The sequence below is a fragment of the Ictalurus furcatus genome, chromosome 5, assembly GCF_023375685.1.
Source record: "Ictalurus furcatus strain D&B chromosome 5, Billie_1.0, whole genome shotgun sequence".
Taxonomy (NCBI): Eukaryota; Metazoa; Chordata; class Actinopteri; order Siluriformes; family Ictaluridae; genus Ictalurus; species Ictalurus furcatus.
Window position 1 is genome coordinate 27413922 of NC_071259.1, and position 27032 is coordinate 27440953.

General features: G+C 41.4%; 3 protein-coding genes across 6 annotated transcripts in view; 1 reads left to right on the forward strand and 2 right to left on the reverse strand.

Moving 5' to 3' along the window:
• The window catches only part of atp2a2a (ATPase sarcoplasmic/endoplasmic reticulum Ca2+ transporting 2a), a 38068-nt gene extending 30319 nt beyond the window's left edge, over positions 1 to 7749 (forward strand). The window contains exons 16-21 of one of the 2 annotated variants that reach the window (XM_053625563.1): positions 131 to 333; positions 1369 to 1454; positions 1597 to 1730; positions 2766 to 2883; positions 3679 to 3799; positions 7143 to 7749. In XM_053625563.1, coding sequence (XP_053481538.1) covers positions 131 to 333; positions 1369 to 1454; positions 1597 to 1730; positions 2766 to 2883; positions 3679 to 3799; positions 7143 to 7156 — 676 coding nt within the window. In that variant the 3' untranslated portion in view covers positions 7157 to 7749. Of the gene's footprint in view, positions 1 to 130; positions 334 to 1368; positions 1455 to 1596; positions 1731 to 2765; positions 2884 to 3678; positions 6149 to 7142 lie in introns of those variants that run through there. The other variant, XM_053625562.1, reaches the window with a different exon arrangement.
• Positions 7750 to 9474: 1725 nt separating this feature from the next.
• Positions 9475 to 18921, reverse strand: anapc7 (anaphase promoting complex subunit 7). Its single transcript, XM_053625564.1, has 11 exons — positions 17637 to 18921; positions 16581 to 16767; positions 15144 to 15263; positions 14931 to 15042; positions 14639 to 14792; positions 14118 to 14260; positions 13870 to 13987; positions 13388 to 13584; positions 13021 to 13245; positions 11185 to 11335; positions 9475 to 10702 (listed from the first exon to the last, which is right to left on the reverse strand). Exons 1-11 carry the CDS (start codon positions 17735 to 17737, stop codon positions 10513 to 10515), a joined length of 1698 nt encoding a protein of 565 aa, XP_053481539.1. The 5' UTR covers positions 17738 to 18921; the 3' UTR covers positions 9475 to 10512.
• A 1955-nt stretch (positions 18922 to 20876) lies between these two features.
• Positions 20877 to 27032, reverse strand: part of rapgef1a (Rap guanine nucleotide exchange factor (GEF) 1a) — a 40624-nt gene continuing 34468 nt past the window's right edge. For 2 of the 3 annotated variants that reach the window (XM_053625566.1, XM_053625568.1), the window contains 6 exons: positions 26884 to 26978; positions 26023 to 26101; positions 25842 to 25943; positions 25646 to 25743; positions 25388 to 25516; positions 20877 to 23979 (listed from right to left, as the gene is read on the reverse strand). In XM_053625566.1, coding sequence (XP_053481541.1) covers positions 23829 to 23979; positions 25388 to 25516; positions 25646 to 25743; positions 25842 to 25943; positions 26023 to 26101; positions 26884 to 26978 — 654 coding nt within the window. In that variant the 3' untranslated portion in view covers positions 20877 to 23828. Of the gene's footprint in view, positions 23980 to 24002; positions 25517 to 25645; positions 25744 to 25841; positions 25944 to 26022; positions 26102 to 26883; positions 26979 to 27032 lie in introns of those variants that run through there. The other variant, XM_053625567.1, reaches the window with a different exon arrangement.

A 27032-nucleotide genomic window follows, 5' to 3' on the forward strand; every position in this document is an offset into this window, starting at 1 on the left:
AAGATCCTGAAAATGTGCTCTGTTTCTGTTAGTCCTGTGTTCTTCTCCCAGGCTTGGATCTCTGGGTTTGTGTGTTCTGTGTGTAATGGTGGTGTAATGGTGTGTAACGGTCTTTTTTCTTTCTCTGCAGTATCTTTCTGACTGCAGCGCTGGGCTTCCCTGAGGCTCTGATCCCAGTGCAGCTGCTGTGGGTAAACCTGGTGACAGACGGCTTGCCTGCCACTGCGCTTGGCTTCAATCCCCCTGACCTGGACATTATGAGCAAACCACCCCGCAATGCCAAGGAGCCCCTGATTTCCGGCTGGCTCTTCTTCAGATACCTCGCCATTGGCTGTGAGTTAATATGCTTCTTAATTGATGCCTCAAAACTTGTGTGTAAGATTCTAATAGACTGTTTAGGGCAAACCCAACCAGACTGGGTTCTTCCTGTCAGTCAGAAGATGCTTTGATTCCCTGTCCTCCCATGACCAGAGCTGATAAAACGTGTCCAGGATTTCCATGCTTCTGAATCACACTGAATCACACACTCTGAATGGCTGTAGGATAACCTAGCAGAGCTGAAAGATGAGAAAATATGTCTATGCCGCAAACTAAGATGGTGGAACAAAAGTGGTAAACGAAAAAAACAAAAACAATAGTGGACAACGTACTTGTTGTTTGGTCATATGATGGTCTGTCTGCTTCCTGTTTGACAAAATGTTCAGACAGATTATTGTAAGCTGTCCCAGTTCAATATTCTTCTACAGACTTGCCAATCTTTGTACATTTTGCGTAGTAACTCTGTATTTTAACTTAACTCTGTATTTTAATACAACTAGCAGTACGCTAGTTGCATTATAGTTGTACATGTATTGAACCATCCCATATTAAAATGCACGCCCTGGAAGCCCCGCCCCCTTCTCTGAGTCCGGATTAGTAACGTTTTGGCCAGTGCTCTCGGCTCAACTGAAGTGACGGCCCCGCTTTCAGTCCAGGTAAATGAAGATTGGTTTATGAGTGAGTTCATTATTATGAAATACAATCTATCAGTGTATGTATGTACTGTATGTATGTATGTATGTATATATGTATGACTTTGGTAACTATATTTATTAATGAAGCAATGATATTTTTCTTTACATTTTAAAAATTTTTTATTACTGTTTACTGCGTTATTCTTCTTCGGGGGTTGACAGGGCTGAAATCTGTGTAGTTTTATATGTTTATATCCCCTCTCTAACATATCAACTTCCATGTATTACAGTCATGAAACTCTGATCTGAAACTCTAAACCTGGCAGTGTGGAGGTCCCTCAGGAGTGGGCTTGAGAAATTGTGATGTAGCGAGCTGTAGGTGGTAATTGCAGTGTGTCTGTGCTGTGTCTCGTAGGCTATGTGGGAGCAGCTACTGTGGGAGCTGCAGCCTGGTGGTTCGTTGTGGCTGATGACGGCCCTCAGGTCACCCTCTACCAGCTGGTGAGTGTTCGGTCAGGCTTCAGGGCTGCACGTGGGATGTGGAACTGTTAATAATAACAGTTCATTTGTTCAAGCCTGACTTTTCTCCTTCGTTTTATTTTAACTGGTATATTTCCTGTCTGGTTCTTTTTGTTCCTCTCAGAGCCACTTCTTGCAGTGTTCTCCTGAGCATCCTGACTTTCACGATCTGGAGTGTCACGTGTTTGAATCGCCATACCCCATGACCATGGCGCTGTCTGTACTCGTCACCATAGAGATGTGCAACGCTCTAAACAGGTTTATATCACAGAGAAACACACACACACACACACACAAGCAATGAAATAATGCAAGTTCAGTTGGATAAAGCTGGTTCCAAAGCTGGTGTGAACCATTCCAAGTTTTGCAAAAGGGACAGTTCTGAGCCAGTAAACACTGACTTAGTACCAACATGAAGCTATAATGTCAGGGGGTGTGGGAATGTCTTATTTTATCGCTGCCACTACAGTTTTATAATAACTCAGTTTTATAATGATCATGTAAATAAATGCTTTGAACATTTTTTTATCGCAAAAATTTTTTTTTTAGAGAAAGCATTAATCAATGATGAGAAGAATAACATTTTAACAGGTAACTAAAAAACTAAATAGAATCAATATTAATTAACGCTGAAAAAATGTCCGTAGAGCATCTACCTACCTGGAATAAAGAGCCAAAAGCAGTCAGAACATGTATCTCTTGTCTTGCATGCTATTGTTTTCTAACAATATATTTGTGAGGTGATGCTGAAGGATTTGATTTTGGAAAGGAAAAGAAAACCTTCCTAAAACCGTAAAAGCAAACCTTGTAAAAATCCTCCCACGTGGTCATTGGAAAACTCCCACAATTAATAACATTAATTTAAAGCTCTCAAAAGCAGCAGAAACAAGATCAAGATCAGCAGATCCATAAACAAGCCCTGTGCTGGCGTTTATCAAGAAATGCAGTTATCAGTTATCAAAAGCCTTTGCACTGAGATGAGGATTACTGGTGAAGGTGTTAGGGAGATTTGTTGGAAATCACTACTTGGTGTAGTTGTCAGTGAATCACTGAAGGGCTCACTGAGAGAACGTCTGAAAGATGTCTTTTATTCTTCAGAGTGTTCTCGAGTGTCCTATTTTTATTTCCGCAAGTGACGCATAACTCTTAAGCTTGTACGATTTTATAACAGCACACACTGAGTCATCATTTTCATGCCGGTCTCCTTACTGTCAGTCTTTTGTTACTATGAAAATAACAGCGTGTTATCTTCTTTAATCCCCATAACAAATCTCTCTTTCCATTCATGCCCAGCCTGTCGGAGAACCAGTCTCTGCTGCGCATGCCTCCGTGGGAGAACGTGTGGCTGCTGGGAGCCATTTGCCTCTCCATGTCCCTGCACTTCCTCATCCTCTATGTCGAGCCACTGCCGGTAAGAATGAATGTAGGACAGAATGAGGAGGAAATTTAGGAGGTCCACGGATTGACCGAATTTAGTCTAGCTGAAGCTGAGAATAGGGTTTTATATATGTTCTATCGTTCCATCTACCTATCTATCTATCTGTATATCTATATGTAGGAAATTATCTTGTATTATGATTCATGTACTCTTATCTGGGTGATGATCTGGATGTTTCCGAAACTGAATTTGAAGGCCATAACAAAACTCTTTTTGTTGACCCAATGGCAACAAAAACTAAATAACCACCTCACTCCCCAAACCCCAAAAAACAGTATATGTGGATGTTTAAATGCCTTTGTTTGTTTACATTTTGCAATATTTTTGGAAAAAAGTTTGGCTTTAATTTGAATGAACTTAGTGTTAGCTTTTAAGCTTTAAGGGATATGTTTTTGATATTACATCTAACACACACACACACACACACACACACACACACACACACACACACACAAACACACACACACACACACACACACACATACACATACACACACACACACACACACACACACACACTGGAACGTGCCGGCTCACTCAGGCGAGAAAAGGGTAAAGCTGGTTAAAATCTCACACCTGCTGGTTATGATGAGAGGAACCACTATGGCACAACTCATCAAGTGGTCCGGATTCGAGCCAGTAAGGTATTGCCGTTGACTGAACGAAGTACTCGTAAAAAATAAAAATAAAGTACTTGCTTGGCAGTTGCTTGGATTTGCCTCTTCATGGAGACATTCTGAGAAATTCTTCCCCTTCTCTCCATTTCAGGTCATCTTCCAGATCACGCCTCTGAACGTGACCCAGTGGATGATGGTGCTGAAGATCTCCGTGCCCGTCATCCTGTTGGACGAGCTGCTCAAGTTTGTGGCGAGGAACTACCTGGAGCCGGGTAAAGATTTAGCAGTGGGGGCACAGCAAGAGAGCTGGAGTGTGTCTGCATGTGTCCAAGGCATCTCCTGGCCCTTCGTAGCTCTCTGTCTCCCCCTGGTGGTGTGGCTGTACAGCACGGACACTAACACGAGCCGCTCGCTGTGGTCCTCCTGACTGACCGATCACTGACTGAGAGCTGCGGTGACAACCACCACCCATTAACCCAGAACCACCATTAACCCAATCCAAGAGAATGTTTGCACAGGAATCCACATACTGTATGTTTGGTGTTTTTATAATTAGCTCTAAGAGTGATGACTTTATTATTATTCATTGTTGTAACTGTTCCATTTTAAAGCACACATGAATTGTTTTTATATATAAATATATAACAACTATATTATTATGAGATGTTATAAGCAGTCAGTGGATGAATATATTTATTAGCTCATTTTTTAAAAGCGGCATGGACCCATTGGACGTCCTCGCTGTCCACACTGTGTGTATTCATGTCTCAGTCCTGTACAGTAAAAAAAAAACCTCACATAAATTATATCCCAGATTATATTGTTTTTTTTTAAACACCCCTTTTCTAGTTTATGATATTTTGAAGTACAATTCAAGTACCACTTTTTTTCTCAAACAAATGGTTATTTTCTGCATTTGGCAGAATTCAGCTACCTCAGTTCCACTGCTGTCCACTTAACTTTAAATCTGATTTTTGTTTATTTGATTCTTTTCCCCCTTAGAAAACCAGTGTAGCTGAATATCTTTAAAGGGGCAGTGTGTAATTTTTTTATTCAACACTGAAGATGCGAGTTGAATTACAGTGAAAACCCTGATAGGCCTTTTCCATAACCCAACCCTACCGCACCCACTCTGTTCAAACCTCATGATTGGCATCTTAAGGAAGAGCAGCTCTCTTCTGGTTGAGGGTGGAGCTCATTTCCAGGCCAGAAAAAAATATAAAGAGAAGGCTGAAATGTATAAACAAGTGATATCTTTTCAATGACAGTATCCGAATCATATTTCTGTTCAAGTTATCTTTGAAATGATATGATTATTATATGTCTAGAAACACTTTTAAATATTATAGACTGCACCTTTAACGATTGGAAAAGGAACCGCTCTGTCTCCAAGCCATGATAAAATACTATTATATCACATTGATAAGTAGAATATCACATTGCTAAGTAGGTTTTTTTCTGTAATCATGCTGTACTTGGACACAGCTTGGAGTATATTTTTTATTAATTTTCCGTATGAGGTTGCGGAAAACGTGCACAATGCTGTGGCTTTACACATAGGTAAGCAGTGCTCTGTGTGTGTGTGTGTGTGTGTGTGTGTTGTACGTAAATGAACATACATTTGTTTGAATCGTCAATTCCTGCCATTAGAAAAGGAAGTTTGAGACTATGACAGATCCTATTTTTTTAATATTAGCTGTACTTGATAAAGAATGTCATAACTCTAGGCTCCCCGTTTGAGAGCATGCGTAACTCAATATACGACATAATAATAGTAATACTTGGCTTTTTCTCCCATTGCTTTGTGAGTGAGAACATAACTGTAACTTTCTGCTCCTGCACCTTCTCATGACTCTACTCTTACTAATACTGCAGTATTGCATTTGTATTCTTATAATGTGTTTTCTTTAAGTATCTAGTTGTGCAACCTTGAGAGGCAGGGTTGCCAGGTCAGCGCGTAAACAATCCAAAATTCAGAATGTGACGCATCACGAACGGTGTATTAAACTCCACAATTATGACGAGCATGGAGAAACGTATTGTAGTACGTACAAAGTAAGATCATGAATACATTTTTAAAATATGCAGTTTTTATAAACCGTTCTTTCTCTAAGCCCCTTAAACATCATAAATAAGAAAAACGTGCGCTAACGAGTAGCTCAATTCACTTTTCTGTTCTATAATGGATAATTGCAGTTACTGTTTCCTTCAAAGAAAAGTCCTGCGTACTTCCAAAATATTGAAATGTAAAGAATTGAACACTTGTGGGCATGCTGTTATAGGAAAATAATAAATGACAGGGTGGTGTGATGCTGTCCAATACCAAGCAGAGTTATTGGGGAGTGTTATCGGGCGGCTGTGACTCAGAGCGGGTTGTCCACTAATTGTAGGGGTGGCACTTTAATTCCTGGCCCACATGACTCCATATGCTGAAGTGTCCCTGGGCAAGACACTGAACCCCAAGTTGCTCCTGATGGCAGATTAGCATCTTGCACCGTGTGTGTGTTTGTAGATAGAATCACTTTTGTAGAACCACTAAGGTTAAAAGGCGCAATATAAGTGCAGACTTTTTACCACCCCGAAATTGATTATTTTCCAATAACGGCACATTGCAAAGTGCTTTATTCCTCTTACGCCACAGTTTCCTGGTTTCCTCCCCCAGTCCAAAGACATGTGCTGATTGGCGTTTCCAAATTGTACATAATGTGTGTGAAGACTGTGCCCTGTGATGTGTTGGCACCCCGTCCAGGGTGTCCCCCGGCTTGTGCCCCGAATTCCCTGGTATACGCTCCGCGACCCAATCGAAAATGGATGGATGGATGGATGGAATAAATTCCATTGTGCTTTTTATAGTTACGTGTAATTTTGTGGAATGTCTGCAAAACAAGTCAGTTCATGACATCACTTACATAACGTCATTCTCTCACCAGCCCCTCTTTTGTTCTCTGATCTAAGCTAATAATAAGCACCAAATTCAGCTTGTCACACAAATGAAAAACCAAAAATCAAAAATAGTCTGTTCTGTAGACTTCCCCCACAGAGGAACGTGTAAAGCGTTGATGGCGAAATCTTCCGTCATAAATGTTAAATAAACATCTCCTTACAAAAAAGCTTCACCAGGCTTGCATTCACTTTTTGTTGGATTTAAATGTTGTACCATGTCTCCCATACAAGTTCCCTGTTAGATCGAGCGCAATAATATAACCTGTGATTTGCCTTGAAGCTGCTGTTAGAGAAAATGAATTAATACTGTTAAGTCCCAGTCTAGGTTGGTCTCCTTCTGACCAATCAGAATTAAGAACTCAACAACACCCTGGTATATAATAACTTGATAAAAATCCCTTCAACCTGCAGGACAAAAATAAATTAACTTACAGCAGAGTTCGACAGGAAAACTGCAGACTTGGCAACCCTTTTAGAGAACTTAAAAGCATTTCTGCCACAGCGATGTATTTAGATAAGCAATGCATTTGATATAGCTTTTATTGATCACATGATGTTCTTCAGTCTTTCACTAAAGCTTATGTAACAAAACATTCCTTTCTTTTCATCAGTCTTTTGATATGATCAGCCTTTTTTTAATCTTTCCTTTTCTGTCTCTTTTTCCCTCCTCAGCACGGGCCCTGTGAGCCTGGCCCGGGGATCAGTATCCCTTGCAGAAGCTGTAAAGGTTTTATTAGTTTAGCTCGTGTGTTTTGAGCAAAACCACATCCTTCATGACCTGCATGCCAACTGCTACAAAGAAGTTATATTTTAAAAAATAATAAAAAATAAAAAAAAGTTTGTTAGTTGAGTGAGAGGTTCTACAGTAAAGAGACTAAACTGAGTGAAATGTTAAGGGAAATCAGGGTGCATGCCCCTTTAAGCTAATCAACCATGATGCTGGTAAAATGATAAGCTTTTGTATAGCACATCAACACTTAAATGTATGTATTTAAATACCAGCTGGCATTAGTGACAGGCACCTGTTATTTCATTTCTTTTTTTCCTTTTCTTTTTTTTTTGCAAAAGGACTTGTTTTATTTTGTGAGATGTGTAGATTAACCAAATGATTGTGACTGTAAGGGTTATTGCTTAGCACAGTGACATGCTTCCTGTTCTAGAGCAGATATTATACTATATTTTTTTGTTCCAGTGACGACTACAGGCAAGACGCCTCTAAACCAGTGTCTAATGTTGTAATTATCACAATGACTTGTGGTTAATAAAATGATAAATGACAGCGTGAGTCTTTCTTTGTATGAACAAGCTCACATGTTTGATAGATCGGTTCAAGAGGAGTATTTATTAAAAAACAAAAGCAAAAAAAAAAACAGCCGTCTAGACTATTTGCATATGACAGGCTGCTGAGAAACATACACTCATTATCTACCTCTATCCATCTCTATATACCCCTATCCACGACCATCCATCCATCTCCATCTATAAAAAATGTTGCTCAGCTCATGCACACATGACTGCTATTATTGGTCTAAATAAATAAATAATAAAAAATAAATAAAAAAGAAGCTGTGTAGACTATTTGCATATGACAAGCTGCTGAAAAACATACACACATTAACTACCCCCATCCATCTCTACCTACCCCTACCCACCACCATCCATCTAACCCATCCATCTCTATCTACCCCGATCCATCTCTACCTACCCCTACCCACCACCATCCATCTCTCACAACCCCTATCCACCACCATCCATCTAACCCATCCATCTCTATCTACCCCGATCCATCTCTACCTACCCCTACCCACCACCATCCATCTAACCCATCCATCTCTATCTACCCCGATCCATCTCTACCTACCCCTACCCACCACCATCCATCTACCCCTATCCATCTCTACCTACCCCTATCCACCACCATCCATCTCTCACGACCCCTATCCACCACCATCCATCTAACCCATCCATCTCTATCTACCCCGATCCATCTCTACCTACCCCTACCCACCACCATCCATCTACCCCTATCCATCTCTACCTACCCCTATCCACCACCATCCATCTAACCCATCCATCTCTATCTACCCCGATCCATCTCTACCTACCCCTACCCACCACCATCCATCTACCCCTATCCATCTCTACCTACCCCTATCCACCACCATCCATCTACCCCTATCCATCTCTCACGACCCCTATCCACCACCATCCATCTACCCCATCCATCTCTACCTACCCCTATCCACCACCATCCATCTAACCCATCCATCTCTATCTACCCCGATCCATCTCTACCTACCCCTACCCACCACCATCCATCTACCCCTATCCATCTCTACCTACCCCTATCCACCACCATCCATCTCTCACGACCCCTATCCACCACCATCCATCTAACCCATCCATCTCTATCTACCCCGATCCATCTCTACCTACCCCTACCCACCACCATCCATCTACCCCTATCCATCTCTACCTACCCCTATCCACCACCATCCATCTACCCCCATCCATCTCTACCTACCCCTACCCACCACCATCCATCTACCCCTATCCATCTCGAACGACCCCTATCCACCACCATCCATCTAACCCATCCATCTCTATCTACCCACCACCATCCATCTCGAACGACCCCTATCCACCACCATCCATCTACCCCATCCATCTCTAACGACCCCTATCCACCACCATCCATCTACCCCATCCATCTCGAACGACCCCTATCCACCACCATCCATCTACCCCATCCATCTCTAACGACCCCTATCCACCACCATCCATCTTCCCCATCCATCTCTAATGACCCCCATCCACCACCATCCATCTACCCCATCCATCTCTAACGACCCCTATCCACCACCATCCATCTACCCCTATCCATCTCTACCTACCCCTATCCATCCATCCATCTCTATAAAAAATGTTGCTCAGCTCATGCACACATGACTGCTATTATTGGTTTAAAAAATTAAAATAAAAAAAAAAGGAAATTGACAGCAACTAAAGAATATGTCATGATTTATTTGTTAACATTGAAAAATAGTATTATTCACAGTTCACAATGCCACAATATTGTTAGAAACCTTAGAATAAAAAATACCTAACACCACAAAGAGCACTTCAGGCTACATGAATTAAACTTGATCAATACGCTGATGGGAAACAAAAGTTTTCTTCTTTTGAAAGGGTTCGTTCTTCTGTACGGTTCTTTACTTACTGACGTCGGGAAAACTTGGATGAGGAACTATATGCGGGAAGAAGAAAAAAAAAGGGGGGGGGGGGGACTGTTCACAAAGACATCTTAAAAAAAAAAAAATCAAAATTAGCACAAGGTAAAGGAAAAGTCCACCCTGAACCACAGTAAATATGTTTCTATTGAAATATGTGTGATGTGTTCAGCAATTCTGGTGATAGTTTGTTAGTCTGTGCTGTATTTTCATTATTCGTGTGAGAAGTAAGAGAAATCAATGATCTGAGACACATGTGATGACACTAAAGCTTTGCTGTTGGGTCCTAAGAGCAAACGAGCTATTAAGTTCATGTTTCATTAGAAAATGGTTTGTGAGAAATCTTGCTATGGCAAAACTGGAAGAGAGAAAAATAAAAATAAAAAGTGACCAGGCTGCTCGAAACAGAAGCAGCATCACCATTAGATTCAAAATCGAAGCGCTGATGCAGAGCAGAGTTGTGTACAGTCACGAGACCTGTGTAAAAGGCAAAAGACAAACCTGATATAAAGGCATTGCTTTTGTTACACAGTGCCAAAGTGGTTAAAGTGTTTCCAAGCATCAGTGCTGTTCTTCAGAACGGTGCAACGGTATACGCACAGATTCGTCAGGCTTTTCTGTGCTCAGGCCTGCGCAGACACCAGCTCCCAGCCTGCAGGAGGCGCTGCAACACTTTCTGTAGGCAAGGCTTATACAGAATGCCTCAAACTCCACCAGAGTTAAGTGTTGATCCAGGATCAGTTTGTGTTCTTGAAATCCTGCTGAGCGATGATATGAGTCAGAAGGAGGCTGATCCGAGATCAGTGCTGCCGCTACTGCATACCGAACCACTGCTCCTGGTCGGCCCACTGCGCGGCCTCGCTGTCGCTGCCCTCGAGGTCGCCTTCCTCTCCGCTGCCCTCCATGTCGTCCCCGTCGATCTCCACCGTGGCGTCTGTAGGGCTCTCCTCTTTCTCCATCTTCTGCATGCCCTCTAGAGATTTCTGGTCATTTGGATCCAAACTGTGGGATGACAACACACTATTAAGGCTCAAATGGCTGGGAAAAGGGCATCATTTGACTTTTTATTATTTTTGTGTGATGCAATGAAATCCAAATGCCTGAGCAAACATTTTCCCCATCTCAGAGTTTCCCGCAAGGAAGCTAAACCAGTTAAACCACTTTTAGATTAGATTGTATAATGATGCTTTATTAGGAAAATCTGGGGTCTCAGATTCCTGTTCTTTGCTGACAGGAGTGGAACCCGACGTGGTCTTCTGCTGTTGTAGATCATCTGCCTCAGGGTCTGGCGTAGTGTGAACTCGGAGATGCTTTTCTGCTCACCACGGGTATAAATAGTGGTTTTGAATACATTTACCGTAGCCTTCCTGCCAGCTCGAACGGGTCTGGCCATTCCCCTCTGACCTCTAAAACTGCATGAATGAGCAGGTAAACAGCTGCGAAGTGAAATACTCGTCAAGGTCTTCAAAAGAAACCAAGATTACCTCAGCGCTATGCTGTACTGGTCCATGGCCTCCTGATACTCGTTAACAGCGACTAGAAAATCACCCAGCATTCTGTGCAGCATGCAGTCACTCTGATTGGCCAGTGTACTTCGCAGAAGTGTTATGCCTTCGTCGTATTTCTGTTCTCGACCTACGCAGGACAAAAACACACAGAAGGTTTAGTGAAAGTAGCAATACCGTAAAGTCCAATATAGAGATTTCCAGTATGTACTTGTTTTTTGAGTGGTTGTAATAGTGGTAGTTGTTCACAGTAATAGAGTAATAGTGGTAGTAATAGCAGTAGTTGTATTAATAGTAGTAGTAGCAGTAGTGGTGGTGGTAGTAGTAGTGGCATTAGTAGTAGTTGTAGCAGTAGTGGTGGTGGTAGTAGTAGCGGTATTAATAGTAATAATAGTGGTAGTAACTGTAGTAATAATAGTGGCATTAGTAATAGTTGTAATAGTAATAATAGTAGTAATGGTAGTGATAGTAGTAGCTGTATTAATAGTAGTAGTAGCAGTAGTGGTGGTGGTAGTAGTAGCGGTATTAATAGTAATAGTAATAATAGTGGTAGTAACTGTAGTAATAATAGTGGCATTAGTAATAGTTGTAATAGTAATAATAGTAGTAATGGTAGTGATAGTAGTAGCTGTATTAATAGTAGTAGTAGCAGTAGTGGTGGTGGTAGTAGTAGCGGTATTAGTAGTAATAGTAATAATAGTGGTAGTGGTAGTAACTGTAGTAATAATAGTGGCATTAGTAATAGTTGTAATAGTAATAATAGTAGTAATGGTAGTAATAATAGTAGTTGTATTAATAGTAGTAGTAGCAGTAGTGGTGGTGGTAGTAGTAGTAGCGGTATTAGTAGTAATAGTAATAATAGTGGTAGTAACTGTAGTAATAATAGTGGCATTAGTAATAGTTGTAATAGTAATAATAGTAGTAATGGTAGTAATAATAGTAGTTGTATTAATAGTAGTAGTAGCAGTAGTGGTGGTGGTAGTAGTAGTAGCGGTATTAGTAGTAATAGTAATAATAGTGGTAGTGGTAGTAATTGTAGTAATAATAGTGGCATTAGTAATAGTTGTAATAGTAGTAATGGTAGTAATAATAGTAGTTGTATTAATAGTAGTAGTAGCAGTAGTGGTGGTGGTAGTAGTAGTAGTAATAGTGGTATTAGTAGTAATAGTAATAATATTAGTAGGAGTGGTATTAATAGTAGTAATAGTATTAATAGTAGTAGTAGTAGAAATAGTAGTAGAAATAGTAGCAATAGTAGTGGTAGTGGTAATAGTAGTAGTAGTGTAGCTTTTAATGCCACGTCAGCATCTGTGGCTATTTTGATGGTAAATACGGACTTACGCAAATTACAAGCGTTGCATAAATATATTCAAAATAAAACCAAACAAAAGGAAAATACAGCAGTTAAGATTATACAAGATGTTTTATATATGATAAAAATTCTAAAACCTTTTCTGGTAAAAATTTAAGTCAGCTTACTACTCACTAAAAACACTGTCTACTTGCATTAAAAGCAGAACAGTCCAATAAAATATATTTAACGGAAAGCGGGGACTTGCAGAACATACATAGAGTCGGGTCGTCTTGTTGGTGTGAGAGGAATAGAAAATGTTGGGACATGATCATATTGGGAAATAAATCACCTTCAGGGTGGTAACAGTGACTTTGCTTTGTATCAGACCACATCTGACCACGCCATCATTAACTGTTTTCCTATAACAGCATACCCCCTAGTGTTTTAATTCTTACATTAGTAAAATTACTCTCAGAAGCAGTACACAAATGAACCACAGTTATGGTGAAGTGGTTACGCACTGAGGAGCTCTGCTTTCTTCACTACAGCTTTGATGTAGTCTGGCCGCTGGGCGAGCGCTTTGTCCAACAGGGTCTTGGCCTTCTCCTGGGTCATGGGGTCCTCCAGACACACCGTGGCCAAAATAGTGAGGGTCTGGGCATTGGCACCGAGAGTCTTATAGATGTTATTGGCCATGCCCATTGCCTCACGGATGCCATTGGACGCCAGGTAACAGTCGATCAGTCCTAAGAACCCAGGTCAAAAATATAATCAAACCACATCAGATATGGATCCCAGAAATGCGCCGTGTAAAATTATAAGCCACTGGTCATTCAAAGAATAATCCAATTATTCTCAATAGTCCGATTCTCCAAGTGATGCTCCTACCTTCGTAGCAGTCCAGACGACACGGTGCCAGCCTCATGGCCTCCCTAAAGTGGATGATGGCTTCCTGCACCCGGCCCATATTGCGCAGAGCAGCACCTTTCAGAAGCAGAGCCTGCACGCTGTTACTGTTCAGCTGAATGGCTTTGGCCCCCAGGTACAGTGCTCGAGAATAGCGCTTACTGTAGAAACTGTGGCACCTGGAGGGGGAAAACACCCACCCCAAAAAACAAAACAACTTGTGAGCTACAAGTGTATTGCATTAGTTATTAGACTGCCAAGGCTCACCTTTGAGCCATTTTCAACAAAACTAAACCAACATGTGAATGCTGCAGCTCCAGGTTACAGAGGCACAAACGAATCCAAAGGAAAATGAAAATATACCGCACATCCAAACCCACCAGGAAATCCAGAAACACACTCGTACCTTGAAACGCACGTAGCAATTAAAAACGAGTGGCGGGAGAGCAGTTCATCTTACTCACCCAGATATTACCCAGGGTTCCGCGTGCTGATCCGAGATGTTAAACAGTCGACCACCGAGAACTTCCACATCCTCCAAATGTCCTTCACGAGCCATAAGGTAGCCGTACACATCCATGCCTAACAGCCGGCACAGTGCTTTCGTCAGCATTCATCCGTCACAGTGTCCGAACGCGCTAAGCGTTCGTCCTGAGAAACTTTTATACAGAGCCACAACATGGACATGACAAATATACATTAAACTGCCTACCTTTGATTAAATAGGGGTCGAGCATCTGCGCCTGCTCAAATTTCAGAATGGCGTTCTTGGTGTCTCCGGCTCGGAAGTACACATCTGCGAGGCTCACCAACAGATCCACGTTATCCCTCAGGAGAGACTTCTTCTCCAGGGAGCTGTAGGAAATAAACCGGTAGGAGAACGTGACCATACGTATAAGCCTGCCTTAAAAATGCAAATAAAATAACAGCAGATGAGCCATTAAACAAATTAACAACCATTACATGAGACACAGATGCAACGGTGTTGCTTTTTAAGGACCATTAAATAATTAAAGCAATGGATCAGCATTCCCACTTAGACCAAATGTAATCAATTAGCCATGACAATTTAATTCATTATTGTCCAACTTGTAAAATAGTAAGGATAACATATTCTAGCCATTACCATTTTTATTAGTTTTATTTCTTTTAGGTAAGTGGTGAAATTGATTTTTTCTTCAAGTCATCCTTTTATAAGCTATATAAAAAGTCTATATGAAGTGGGCTCCTCACCAGATTGTATTGATGGCTCTGTGATTATCTCCTCCATGGATGAAGGCGTAGGCTTTGATCCAAACAGAAAGCCAGTCCAGATTGGGGATACTCTGGATCACATCCATGGTCATGGAGGCCACCTCCGCCCCTTTCACAGACAGAGACAGCAGCCCTGCAAAGCATCCCGATACTCACACTCATCTTCCTGAAACATTCGGTACTTCAAGCTCATCGCACATAAGAGCTAGAGACTCCCTGTTCCTGTCAGTAACACCACCAGTGTACGTAAAAGATATTTATAGTCACATACCAATAATAGCATCCAGCGCGAGAGGACACTGCCTCAGGACTTCCTTGTAGCTCGTGACCGCTGATCGTTCCTGTCCAGCCTTTCTGTACAGATTCGCCAGCATCATGTTGATCTGTTGGAATCGAGGCATCGTATACATTTTCATACATAATGAGATGAGTAGACTTCAGGGTAAAACATTGATCAGGTTTATCAGAGGAAATGCGGAAACACCTTGGGAGTCCTCTGCCTCGAGGGGATCCCGTCCAAAACCGAGATGGCATCTTTGTCCAGCTTCAAAATGGTGTAACACTCTGCAATCTTGTACTTCACCTCAATCTCCGAAGGCAAGTTCTGCAAAAATAAATAAATAAATGAAAACTCCATGACTTAACAGATTCCGTGCAAGTTATAAAACACAATTTTGCATTGTGCTAAACATGTGCTCCTAAAGTGCCAAAGCACTGCTAAAAACAATCCACCCTAGATGACTTGCATAATCATTTTTATCATTTAACATGTGATCTTCAGTGCAGTCCAAGATTTATTCTATAATTAAATTCCGAGTTGACTTCAGTTGAAAATTTCTCAACATTTTGGTCTCGTTTCACGTCGGTTAATGGTTTCCTACATAGCCCACACTGCTGTTTGACTAGTGGTGCCAGTGTGAGTTAGTCCTCACTTCATCTCTACCTAAACACAGTGATGCAACAGCGCTCTAGTCATTTAGTCTATCCTGTTCTTTCACATTTTCGTCAAAGATCATCAAATTGTTTTCAGAAGTCAGCAAAACTTTAGTCCAGGGGTGTCCAATCTTACCCGCAAAGGCCCAGTGTAGGGGCAGGCTTTCATTCTAATCAAGCAGGAGCCTGATGGGATTGGTTGGGTTTTGTAAACTCGAAACTAATCCCGTAACCCTGAGGCCGTTCAACTACCATTATGGTACAGGCCCCTGAGAGACAATGAACTGATTCTTTGGACGTCGATGTTTTTAAATCACTAGTCTGGGGGAACACAGAGACGGGAGGTTCTCCCCCAGGCAGACATACAGCCATAACATTAAACCCAACTGCCTAATATTATGTAGGTCCCCCTAGTGCCACCAAAACAGCTCGGAACCCTCAAGCCATGGACTCCACAAGACTTCCGAGTGTGCGCGTGGATGCTCATGACCCTGTCGCCAATTCACCGGTTGTCTTTCCTTGGACCACTTGTGGTAGGTACTAACCAATGCATACTGGGAACACCCTACAAGACCTGCAGTTTTACAGATGCTCTGACCCGGTCATCCAGACATCATAATTTGGCCGATGTCAAAGTCACTCATATCCTTACGCTTGCCCATTTTTCCTGCTTCCAACACATCGACTTTGAGAACTGACTGTTCACTTGCTGCCTAATAAATATATCCCACCCCTTGTAATGAGGTGCCACTGTAACGAGACAATCAAATGTTATTCACATCACCTGTCAATGCTTTTAACATGTTATGGCAGAATATGAGAAAACGTAAAACTAAGCATTATTAACTGTTTTGGCATAATAGTTGTTGACTGCAACTTGTATGATGTGATGATGGACAGGTTCAAACAGTGAAAATCAAATGTTGGGTTTTTTTTTGTGTGTTATAGGATGAGGAAACACTGGTATAACCAGTAGTGAACATGTCACCTGGGTTTGGACTGAAGACGTGCCTCCTGTGCTGGATGGACGCACTTTAGACGTTTTACTCAGCACCTTTTTCTGTTGCAGGGCCATGTTGTACTTGCAGGCCGCATTTCTGTACTCTTTATCGTGAAATATGGCATCAGCGTGATACACCAACAGCTGATACTTCTGTGCTGGAGAGAAGAGCTCCCTGTGGGACAAACACACTTTACACACTACACACACACACTGCAAATTTAATATCCTTAGCTTTTAACTGTAAATAAAGTGAGCTTCAACAGCATGTCGTTTTGAACTAAAACATCTGGGCCCAGCTGTTCAGAAGCAATTGGATCAGATCTCGGCCATCGGATCGGATCTAATCTTGAAAATGGGTTGTCCAAAAGAAACAAAAAAAAAGGAATCTGAAATCAGATTAGATCATGTAATCCAATCGTGCTTTTGCTCTGGATCAAACCTTCAGTCTGTGTTGTTCAGAACTTTTTAGAAGGACTGGGATACCTGTTAGCCAAAAATAAATAAATAAACAGATAAATAAATAAACAAACAAACAAATAAATATCAGGAGCCCAGCAGAAGGGTGGATTCAGGGAAGATTTCAAGAACAAAATGTAAAAAACTTTAAAACTGTTCAAATAATACAACATTTATGTCATATAGTATACACGTTTATCCAATCCAATCCAATCCTAACCAATCCATGATCCAATGCAGTGTAGCTTTGAAAAACCGACCGTAAAGTCAGATGGATTACTTGATCCTGGATAGCAAAACACAGGATTTTCTAATCATTCTGATCTAGATGGAACTTTTTAACAGCGGGGCTCTCGTGGTCCCTCCGGAAGTTGGCTGAAAAGAAATAGTAAACATTTTGCAGCTAGCAAGTCGCGCTAATAACAGCTAACGTAGCTAGCCGCTTAGCTTGCTGTTCTGACAAAAACAAGTCGCAGTTACAGGTGTAGATTTAAACGCGTAAGTTTTTCCAGAGCTGTAGAGGTTATAAACAGCAGAAGTGGCAGTGCTACAGGAAGGGCTAGTTGAATTAGCAGGAAGACTCACGGGTTGTTGGTGCTCATAGTCAGCAGCAGGCTGCTCATCAGCCGCACGTTAGAATGAAGGCCCGCAGCCGCCATGTCCCGCACATGATCAATAACATTCATCCTGAAATTAATCACTGATTAAACACGAAAACTTCTGGGGTTGTTTGGGTTTTTTTAGATGTAATCAAGCAGCTACCGCGCGAAAGATGCTGCAATGTGGGAACATAAACGCGAGATTTTCAAAATGGCTGGAAGACAGGTTACATTTCAAAATATAAGTCTGCTCGAGTACAGGGGCGTGGCCACGCTAACCGTCTCGACTTTAGTGGGCGTGACTAGTCAATGCGCTAACTCATAAATGGGCGTGGTCATATTAACCTGCTGGCTCATAAATGGGCGTGGTCATATTAACCTGCTCGCTCATAAGGGGTGAGGTCACATTAACCGCTCGCTCATAAGGGGCGGGGTCATATTAACCGCTCGTTCATAAGGGGCGGGGTCATATTAACTGCTCGCTCATAAAGGGCGTGGTCACATTAACCCGTGAATGCCACAGCCTGTTGTGGAGTATTGTTGCTGACCATGTGCATCCCTTCAAGGCCACAATTTACCCTTTTTCTGCTAATGGCTACTTCCAGCATGATAATGCACCGTCATAAAGCAAAAGTCCTCTCAAACTGGTTTCATGAACATGACAATGAGTTCAGTGCCAGTCACAGGATCTGAATCCAATAGAACCCCTTTGGGATGTGGTAGAACAGCATGAAAGTCCATCCATCCATCCATCTTCTATACCGCTTTATCCTTTTCAGGGTCACGGGGAAATGGAGCATCAGGCACAAGGGGGGGTACACCCTGGACAGGGTGCCAATCCATCGCAGGGCACACACATACATATCACATATACATTCACACACCCATTCATACAATTTGGATACACTTTCATACACTTTGGACCCATCAGCCTACCATGCATGTCTTTGGACTGGGGGAGGAAACCGGAGTACGCAGCACCGGCAGAACATGCAAACCCCTCACTCACAGGGCCACGGTGGGAATCAAACCCCCGACCCTGGAGGTGTGACGCGAACATGCTAACCACTAAGCGCCCACAGCATGAAAGTGCACCTGCAAAATCTGCAGGAATTGCGTGATGCAGTCATGTCAACATGGACCAAAATCTCAATGTTTCCCGCGTCTTGTGGAATCCACGCCATGAAGAATTGAGGCTGTTTTTGAGAGCAAAGGGAGTCCATACCCAGTATTAGTACAGTGTTCCTAATAAAGTGCTCAGTGAGGTTTTATGTTTATCAGTGTTTTCATCTACATCCCAATTTAAAATATTGCATTTTCAAATGCATTTTGTAAAGAGGGTTTTAGTGCAAACTAATATTGATATTTGATAATTGATTAAAAAAACCCCAATTTATTTCACTTGAATGGGATTATATGTTAATTTAATTAACTTAATGCATGCATGACACTCATTCCCCAAGCAGTGAACAAAAAGATTATCACCCAACTGGAGGGGAAAAAAAAAATCCAGAAATTATACATAGCCTGAGGATATATACTTTATAGAAAGTAAAGTTATGGTGTAAACTTTCAAGAAGCATGCATGTTTGATTTTTTTCTTCTTTTAATTTTTCATTTGACTTATTTGCTGATCTAAACGCAATGCATCCATAACCCAGATCTGATCTCCCTGTTGCACTGTCGGTCTACGGCACTGATGTGTTAGTTGAGAAGGAGATGTAGTAAGATAAGATTTTACTGTCGTTACACTGGCACTGGAATTTTGTTTAGCAGCAATCCTGCCAACACGCAGTTACAACATATACTATACAATTTGGGAAATAAAGTAGAGATGCATAGACGTATCGGCCTTTAAAGGCAATTTTTCACGCTTTAGAAACATCCGATGATCATGGCCGATTATATCCTGTCAATCAAAAGAGGGCGGGAAAACACATCGATTTCGTGCTGTGTGTAAAGATGATGTATCTTGTGTAGAATGACGACAAATCTGCAGTTTGTAACCTCTGTACTGATAAAATTATACACCGGACGCTGCAGCAGTGAAGCGGGAGTTTCGGTGTCGAGTCTATTTTTGTTTTCCGCGCTCCTCGAGCTGAATTAAAGCGCCTGTACGCTGTTGAAAGATTTAAATGAAGGTAAGTTGACAAAAAAGTATATATTTCACAGAAAAATATATTTGTAGAGTAGTATATTTCATATCCAGTGAATATTAATATATAAAAATGTTTATATTATATATTACCAGTTTGATGTTCAGTGATGAAGTAGAAATGTTTTTCTTTGTGGCGAGTGAATGTGAGACTAACAGGAGGTTTTTTAAAGTTCAGTCAATGTTATTATGAATGAATAACATTCAATAAGTTAAGAAATCTTACTTTAATCTTCAGAATTTAATTAATGTGTTAATGTTAGAGTAATGTGCTTTCTGTTTATGAGACCAGTTACTGTGAAACAACTTGTTGAAACGGAGAGAATAAAGTTTTTATTTGCATTTCTTTCAGAATTGTGGAATTAATTCTTATTAATTTTAAAAAAGGTATAAAAGGCAGAACTATCGGTATCGGCCGATATCACTCCGAATAATCGGTTAACGGTATTGGCTGAGAAATTTAGTATCGGTGCATCTCTAGTATAAACTAAAGTATTAGTTAGTTCCGTCCGCGCAGCGGGGCGCATCGGGCAACAAGCATTCGCCAGCGGGCTCGGTCGGAAGCGTCGATTTCCACATCTTCCCACTTGACATCGAGCGCTCGTAGATCTTCCATGAATGTTCGTCGCCAAGTAAAAACTAAAGTATATCGTGTATAAATGCAGTCTTAGTGCAATTGATAGGACATACAGTCCCTTCGGAAATTCTGATCTATCGTTTCGTATATCTTTTGATCTTAAACCCAAACGCCTTCAGTGTACAGCAAAAACAAAAGAACCGGCCTTACAGTTCCAATACTTTCGGAGGTATAATTCATGACTTACCTGTGTCTTACTGTTTCATACCGAATAAAATGCTGTGGGCAATGATGCACTCCTCGATAAGTTAATTGAACTGCATATATAAATTTGTAGACCACGGAGTATGTCCAACACACCTTCAAGTCAGGCTCTCATCAATAAAAATAATGCATCAGCATAAATACATGCGAAAAATCTAAATGGGGAAACGGTTGATCTCCTGGGATTTTCACAAAAAACAGTCTCTAGAGTTTACACAGAATGGTACTTAAAAACCATAAAGATGGCTTTGGATCTTGAGTCATATGAACAGTTATGTTATGATGGCTTAGGACTAAAATTGCCACAAATAGTTTTGCACTCAAGTCGCCATCACTGAACAGTGGAGAAGTTCAACAAAACAGACTTCATGTAAAAACTGCAGTGAATTCTCCTGCACAATTTGACCATGTAGTATTAGCACATTTATAGAAGGGATTTATTTATTTATAATCGCACTGTCCGGTGTTACACAGATGAGGACGGGTTCCCTTTTGAGTCTGGTTCCTGTCAAGGTTTCTTCCTCACATCGTCTCAGGGAGTTTTTCCTCGCCCCCGTCGCCTCTGGCTCGCTCATGAGGGATAAATTCTCACATTTAAAATCTATATCCTGAATTCATGTATTTTTGCCCGTTGTTAAAAGCGCTATACAAATAAAACTGAACGGTACGAAAAACTAAAACCAGTGAGCTGCAGATCCATGATGTCATCATTGATGAGAGGGGAGAGGAAATTGGCCAGCCTGGTTTGAGCTGACACGAAGTCTACAGTAAATAAAATATCCACTCTTTACAAACAGGGTGAGAAGAAAAGCATCTCAAAACACACAACACGTCAAACCTCAAGGTGCGCTGTTGCACAGTGGTCTTCTGCTCCTGTAGCCCACCTGCTTCCTCCGCGTGGTGTTCTCAGATGCTTTTTACTTCACCATGATTAAGTGATCCTCTTCACCTGTATCGGCATGACTTCACGCACTACACTGCTGCTACATTGGATAACAGCATGGATGAGCAGTTGTACAGGTGTTCCTCTTACACTGGCCAGCCAACGTTTAGAATAATAGTTTAAAGGAGCAGAAAGAACTGCATTTGCGGCTACGTCTACATTAACCGGATAGATCTGAGAACGGCATTTTCACTTTAAAAATCTCGCTCGTCGACACTGAAACAGCGGGAATCGCTTACATCCTTATACCGCGCGTGCGTAAAAATATACGAAGCTTTGGCCTGCATTTCTGTCAGGCGTTTATTTAAAAATGCAATCTGAAGGTTGTACAAGGCGATATTAATCTTGAACAAGGCTATCAAACTGGATAGCAGGCACACCAACTGCAGTACATCGTCCACCAATTTGTTTGTTTCGAGTCGAAGGGGTCCCATGACTGCGTCACATGACCAAAAATACGTTTTCGAATATCGGCGTTTTCGAATAACGGTCCACACTACAACGCAAAAACGGCGTTTTCAAATGTATCCACGTTTTTGAAAAGCTCAGTTTTCACTGGACAAAAACACTGGAAGTGTTTGGAAGTGGTTAGCTGGGTGCTACCTTGAGGGACAGAAAAATCTAAACAAAAGCCTGAAGGAAAGAAATTAGCAAGATCCAATGCAGGGCAAAACTGTAAATCACAGCTTATAGAAGATGTCTCTGAAATTAAATGATTATTATAGGCTTAGAAATATTCCTGATAATTACAAATTCTCAACGTACTTGATCATAATTCACAGAATAAATTGAAATTGTGATATTGTGGAATTTCCTTTTGTTTTTTTTTTTAATGCTTTCTAACACTAGTTTGGACCAAAACCCGGATGCAGGTCTCACAGCAGAAGCCGCAGGGTTTAAAAAAAAAAAAAAAAAAAGAAACTCTCTTAAAGCAAACATGATGAGCAGATTTTTTTTTTTTTTGAGAAAAATGTTGGAACTACAGACAGCTAATATTTCATTCTGTCAGTTGTACTGATCACTGACTGGGACTTTAATTCCACATCAATCCTTGTAATAAATGACTCCAGCAGTATTCACAAAGCCCACATCACCCTCACAGAATTCCTTCAGTCTTCTATACAGGGCTGAGCTCGGCATGGCAGCTCTTCATAACCTTATTCTTTTTGTTTCAAGTGCACACATTTGAACACTTTTCATACCGTTGATCTGGAGAGAGCGCATCAGCTTCTCCAAAAGTGTCCGTGTAAAATGTCTAACATTTAAAAAAAAAAAAAAAAAAAAAAAAAAAAAAGACACGTTATACAAAAATAAACGACAAATCATTGCACTATATGAACAGCGTTAGGCACTTGGTATCAGGTTATGAGCGCACACCGTAATAGAGAGAGTTGTAACCATACTACAGAGACGTAAAGTACTCCTACACACCTCAACACTTCCATCTGGATGACTTTGTATAAGCGTTAAATCACAAACATGAAATGTGGGAATCTGCAACGAGCGTATTTGCATCTACCAAATGCACACGACGATATAATTCACAACACGTGATATATTCCTCTGAAAAGTAGACACTTTTTAAAAATAAATACAACTGGAAGACTTGGTGTGAAGTGGTGTGAAGCCTTTTGTTTCCAGACAGTACGCATCACAATCGGCAAACACAAACGTTCATTATTCAGAAAGACCGAGGACCAGTGAAGTCCTGAAAAGGGACATGAGGAACAGTGTTAGGAGTCCGGCTAGCTCTGGTTAAACCTGTTCATGAAGTCCCATCACCTCAACGGGGCGACGTGAGCGAAGCTGTTTGTACATGGATGTAAAGTGCTAAATCTGTTGAGATTTCAAATCATGCCTTTTATAGCAACTGTCTATGAATACCAAGACCTAGTGCCAAATGCTGCAAGCTGTTGAAATAGGGACACAATAAATCCTTCTAAAGTCCGTCGTAAACAGTCGTTTATGTGCATTTAAGAAAAAAAAAAAAGAAAGATATCTATCTGGAGCCATGCGTCCAGACACTGAGGTCTTACTGACCCTCCCACTGCAACGTCCTGCACTCTCCCTTGCAAAATGTTCACAGGACAAGACGCAGTGCATTCCCCAAACTCCTGTAAACTTGTGAAAACGTTGTACGGTTCCCAACAGTCTCATAGCTGCCGTCATGGTCGCCTCTTAATTGCTTCTTCTCACAAGTCCACTTGAACAGAGTTTATTCATGCTGGGGAGCGAAGCCCTACGTCTTCTCCTCCCGCTCTGTTTTGCGGCGCGTGATGTTCCGTGGCTTGATCTTGAGAGAGAGCTCCCACAGCGCCTCCTCGGCGAGATGGTCACTGAAGTCGTTGAAGAAGGATACGATGTCATCGTTGTGTTTGAGATCGTAATGTCTAGAAGAGGAAAGGTTTACCGAGGGTTAATATGAGACGTACGGCATGAAGAACGCAGTGTTTATACACGGGATGTAAAGACCACACCGCCGATGTCGCTTGTTTTTTGTAACGCTACTCGGCGTGCAATTTTATGGGCTATTAAGCAAGGGAGAAAACATAAAAATAAATCAACACTGGGGCAGTGTGATGTGGCCCAATGTGGGGTCCAATTGTTACCATATTCTGCACCCCTTATCCTACGCGGGAGACTCCCTGGACGGGGTGCCAACCCATCGCAGGACACACTCACAGACCCGTTCACATGCTACGGACAATTTGGAGATGCCAAATCAGCCTGACCTGCAGCCTACATCAATCAGTATACCGTACAACGCATGTCTTTGGGCTGGGGGAGGAAACCGGAGGAAACCTCTGAAGCATGGGGAGAACATGCAAGCCCCGTGCTCAAAGTGCGGAGGCAGGAATCGAACCCCTAACCCTGGAGGTGTCATGCAAGCGTGCTAACCACTAAGCAATTTGCCAAAGATTATAATTTCTATTAACTAAATGAACAACATAAAGAATGGCATGCAAAATAAGTTACCGCTTATACATTAGAGCAGCTAACAAATAATCATTTCCGTCACTGAACACTTTTTTGCTCTCAGATTGTCACGTTAGAGTGAAACCGTGACAGAAAACCTGAATGCTACCATCAAATCACTGACACTGGAGACTCCTTCCATTAACGTTAAATACAGTTGCCATATCAATGCTTATATGCTTTCTTTTGGTCCCAATAGCTGTTGCTATAGATACAATAATGTATTAAAATGAGCGTGATACTAGTACCACTACTACTACTAATAATAATACACCTGTGATCTGCCTTCACAGTAGTGACAGCCGGAACTACTGTCTGACCTGCTGTTACAGAAAATTTCAAATCAACACCTTGTGACCGATCACAATTGAGAATTCAGCAGCGCTGCAGTGTAGCGCACTATTCTACAAATTTCCCGTACTTCCTAATACATTGCGGCTATTTTATTTCTGGCTCCTGTATTTGGTCACTGTGTTTGCACCAGACTGTAGGGAATGACTGGGCGTCTGTCGCTTTCTAAGGAACCGTACGGTGAAGAGTGGTGATTACACTGGAACCCAATTTCCTGGTTCCACTTGAAGCAGCTGTACCTCTTGTTTCCTGTTCACATGACAGTTTCTCCATGAACAACCGATGGTTTGTAATGTAAATGACGCTCTAGCTCAAAACTGCCAGCATAAAACAACACTTTAAATTCACCTCCCTTCAGTCAAACTGGTGTGTGTGCGCGAGATAAATGCTACAAATATATCATTTAAAAAAAAAAAAAATGAATCTGTTATGTACTGTAATGCTCATTGTGACTTCACTGAAAACACTTACACTTGCTGGAAGCGCCGCATGCTGTCCAGGATGTTGAACTGCTGCCAGCGTTTCGAAAAGTTCACCTTCCCTTCGATGAAGTCAGGATTCCCAAGGTGCACAAAGGTTAAGTCCTGAAGGATGAGACCCCTGCGTTTGCAATAAATAAATAAAAAATGGGGGGAAAAAAATCAAAACAAACAAGTCAAATATGAATTAAAAACAAAATCAAATGACTCTAAAGAAGTCTTGAGAAATCCACCGCGATGCCGTACGTACAGGTACGGTATACAGGGAGGCTCGACGTCTGCCAAGGCTGCTCTGTACGCCCGGAACGATGACGAGCTATCGATTAAAGTGCAGTATTCCTCCAGACCCTAACACACACACACACACGTAATGTCACATCATAATGATTAACCAACACAACAGGAGCTTGCATTCTGAAAGATGGAGCTGTGTGATGAAGGCTGACCTCTGAGGTTTGCTTCTGCCACTCCAGTCTCCTTATAGGTGCTGAATCCAGAGCCGACAGTATCGCCAAGTAGGAGTTAAAGTTATTAAGTTTTCGTAAGTGCTGCGAGAAAGCGGAAAAGGCCAGTCAGTTCACTTTATCTTGCAGATACCTTGATGATAAATCAACAGATTCGTTTTACCTTCATGATTTTGATAAACTTGAGGAGGAGTTTTTCTCGGTCTTGGGCTTTTTCTTGCAGGATTATTAAAGAACGCACCCTTGAGCAGAGAAGGAGGGGGGGGGATGAAAAATTACAGCCAGGCATGTAAAACAGTGGCACATGTGAGAACAAACAAAATGTTCTTGAGTGAGTGAGAAGGATAACGTGAAGTAAAAGGATTCGGTCACTAAATATTGACTAAGGATTCTCTTTCCACTGCACCACAAATTTTCAGTACCATTTCCAGAAATATAAACTTCGGATTAAAACTTTACATAAGCACAACTGAATTTGATATATATATATATATATATATATATATATATATATATATATATATATATATATATATATATATATATAGAGAGAGAGAGAGAGAGAGAGAGAGATACACGAGAGAGAGAGATAGATAGATAGATATAATAATTACACTACAATCCTAAATTAATAATATAATCTCACTTTCACTGCACCTTGTGGTTCCTGTTATTCACTGCCTTTAGGCATATTATTTTACTTGTGTTTACTTTGATCATAGCGTTTTAATTAGACGTTACAGATCTTACTCGTGCTCCCGCTGTTCATCACCGCGTCTACGTTGTGAGAGAGGAGCAACGCAGCAACTCGCACCAATTTAGAAAGAAACAATGCTAATCGCTGCAACTTCCTGTTGTCTCTATGACCATTTTAGTTTCTCAAGTCAGTGAAACATGAAGCACAACTAGAGCCCCAGTTTCTGCTGGTTCCAGTTTGGGCCAGTTTCATTTTTATTTCTGTATGAAAAATGGCCGATAACAGACAATAAAAGGAGGGGATGGGGAGAGAAGAACTGGACCATACCAGTAAGACATGTTATTGAAGTGTTCTGTGAACTGGGTGAGATTCGGGCTCTTCTCTTCATTCTGTTCTTTTGCCCACAGCAGAACTTCAGGGATCTACAGACAGAAGATTCACGTGTCAGAGAAACTACTTCCATTTCACAGGTTACT

Excerpts from the sequence above, each read along its gene's own strand:
- anapc7 (XM_053625564.1), bottom strand. The coding sequence starts at position 17,737 with ATGAATGTTATTGATCATGTGCGGGACATGGCGGCTGCGGGCCTTCAT. Across the intron at positions 15,264-16,580 it reads CGTCTTCAGTCCAAACCCAG|AACTTGCCTTCGGAGATTGA; the intron begins GTGACATGTTCA and ends TTATTTTTGCAG. Across the intron at positions 10,703-11,184 it reads CAGTACAGCATAGCGCTGAG|TTTGGATCCAAATGACCAGA; the intron begins GTAATCTTGGTT and ends GTCATCCCACAG.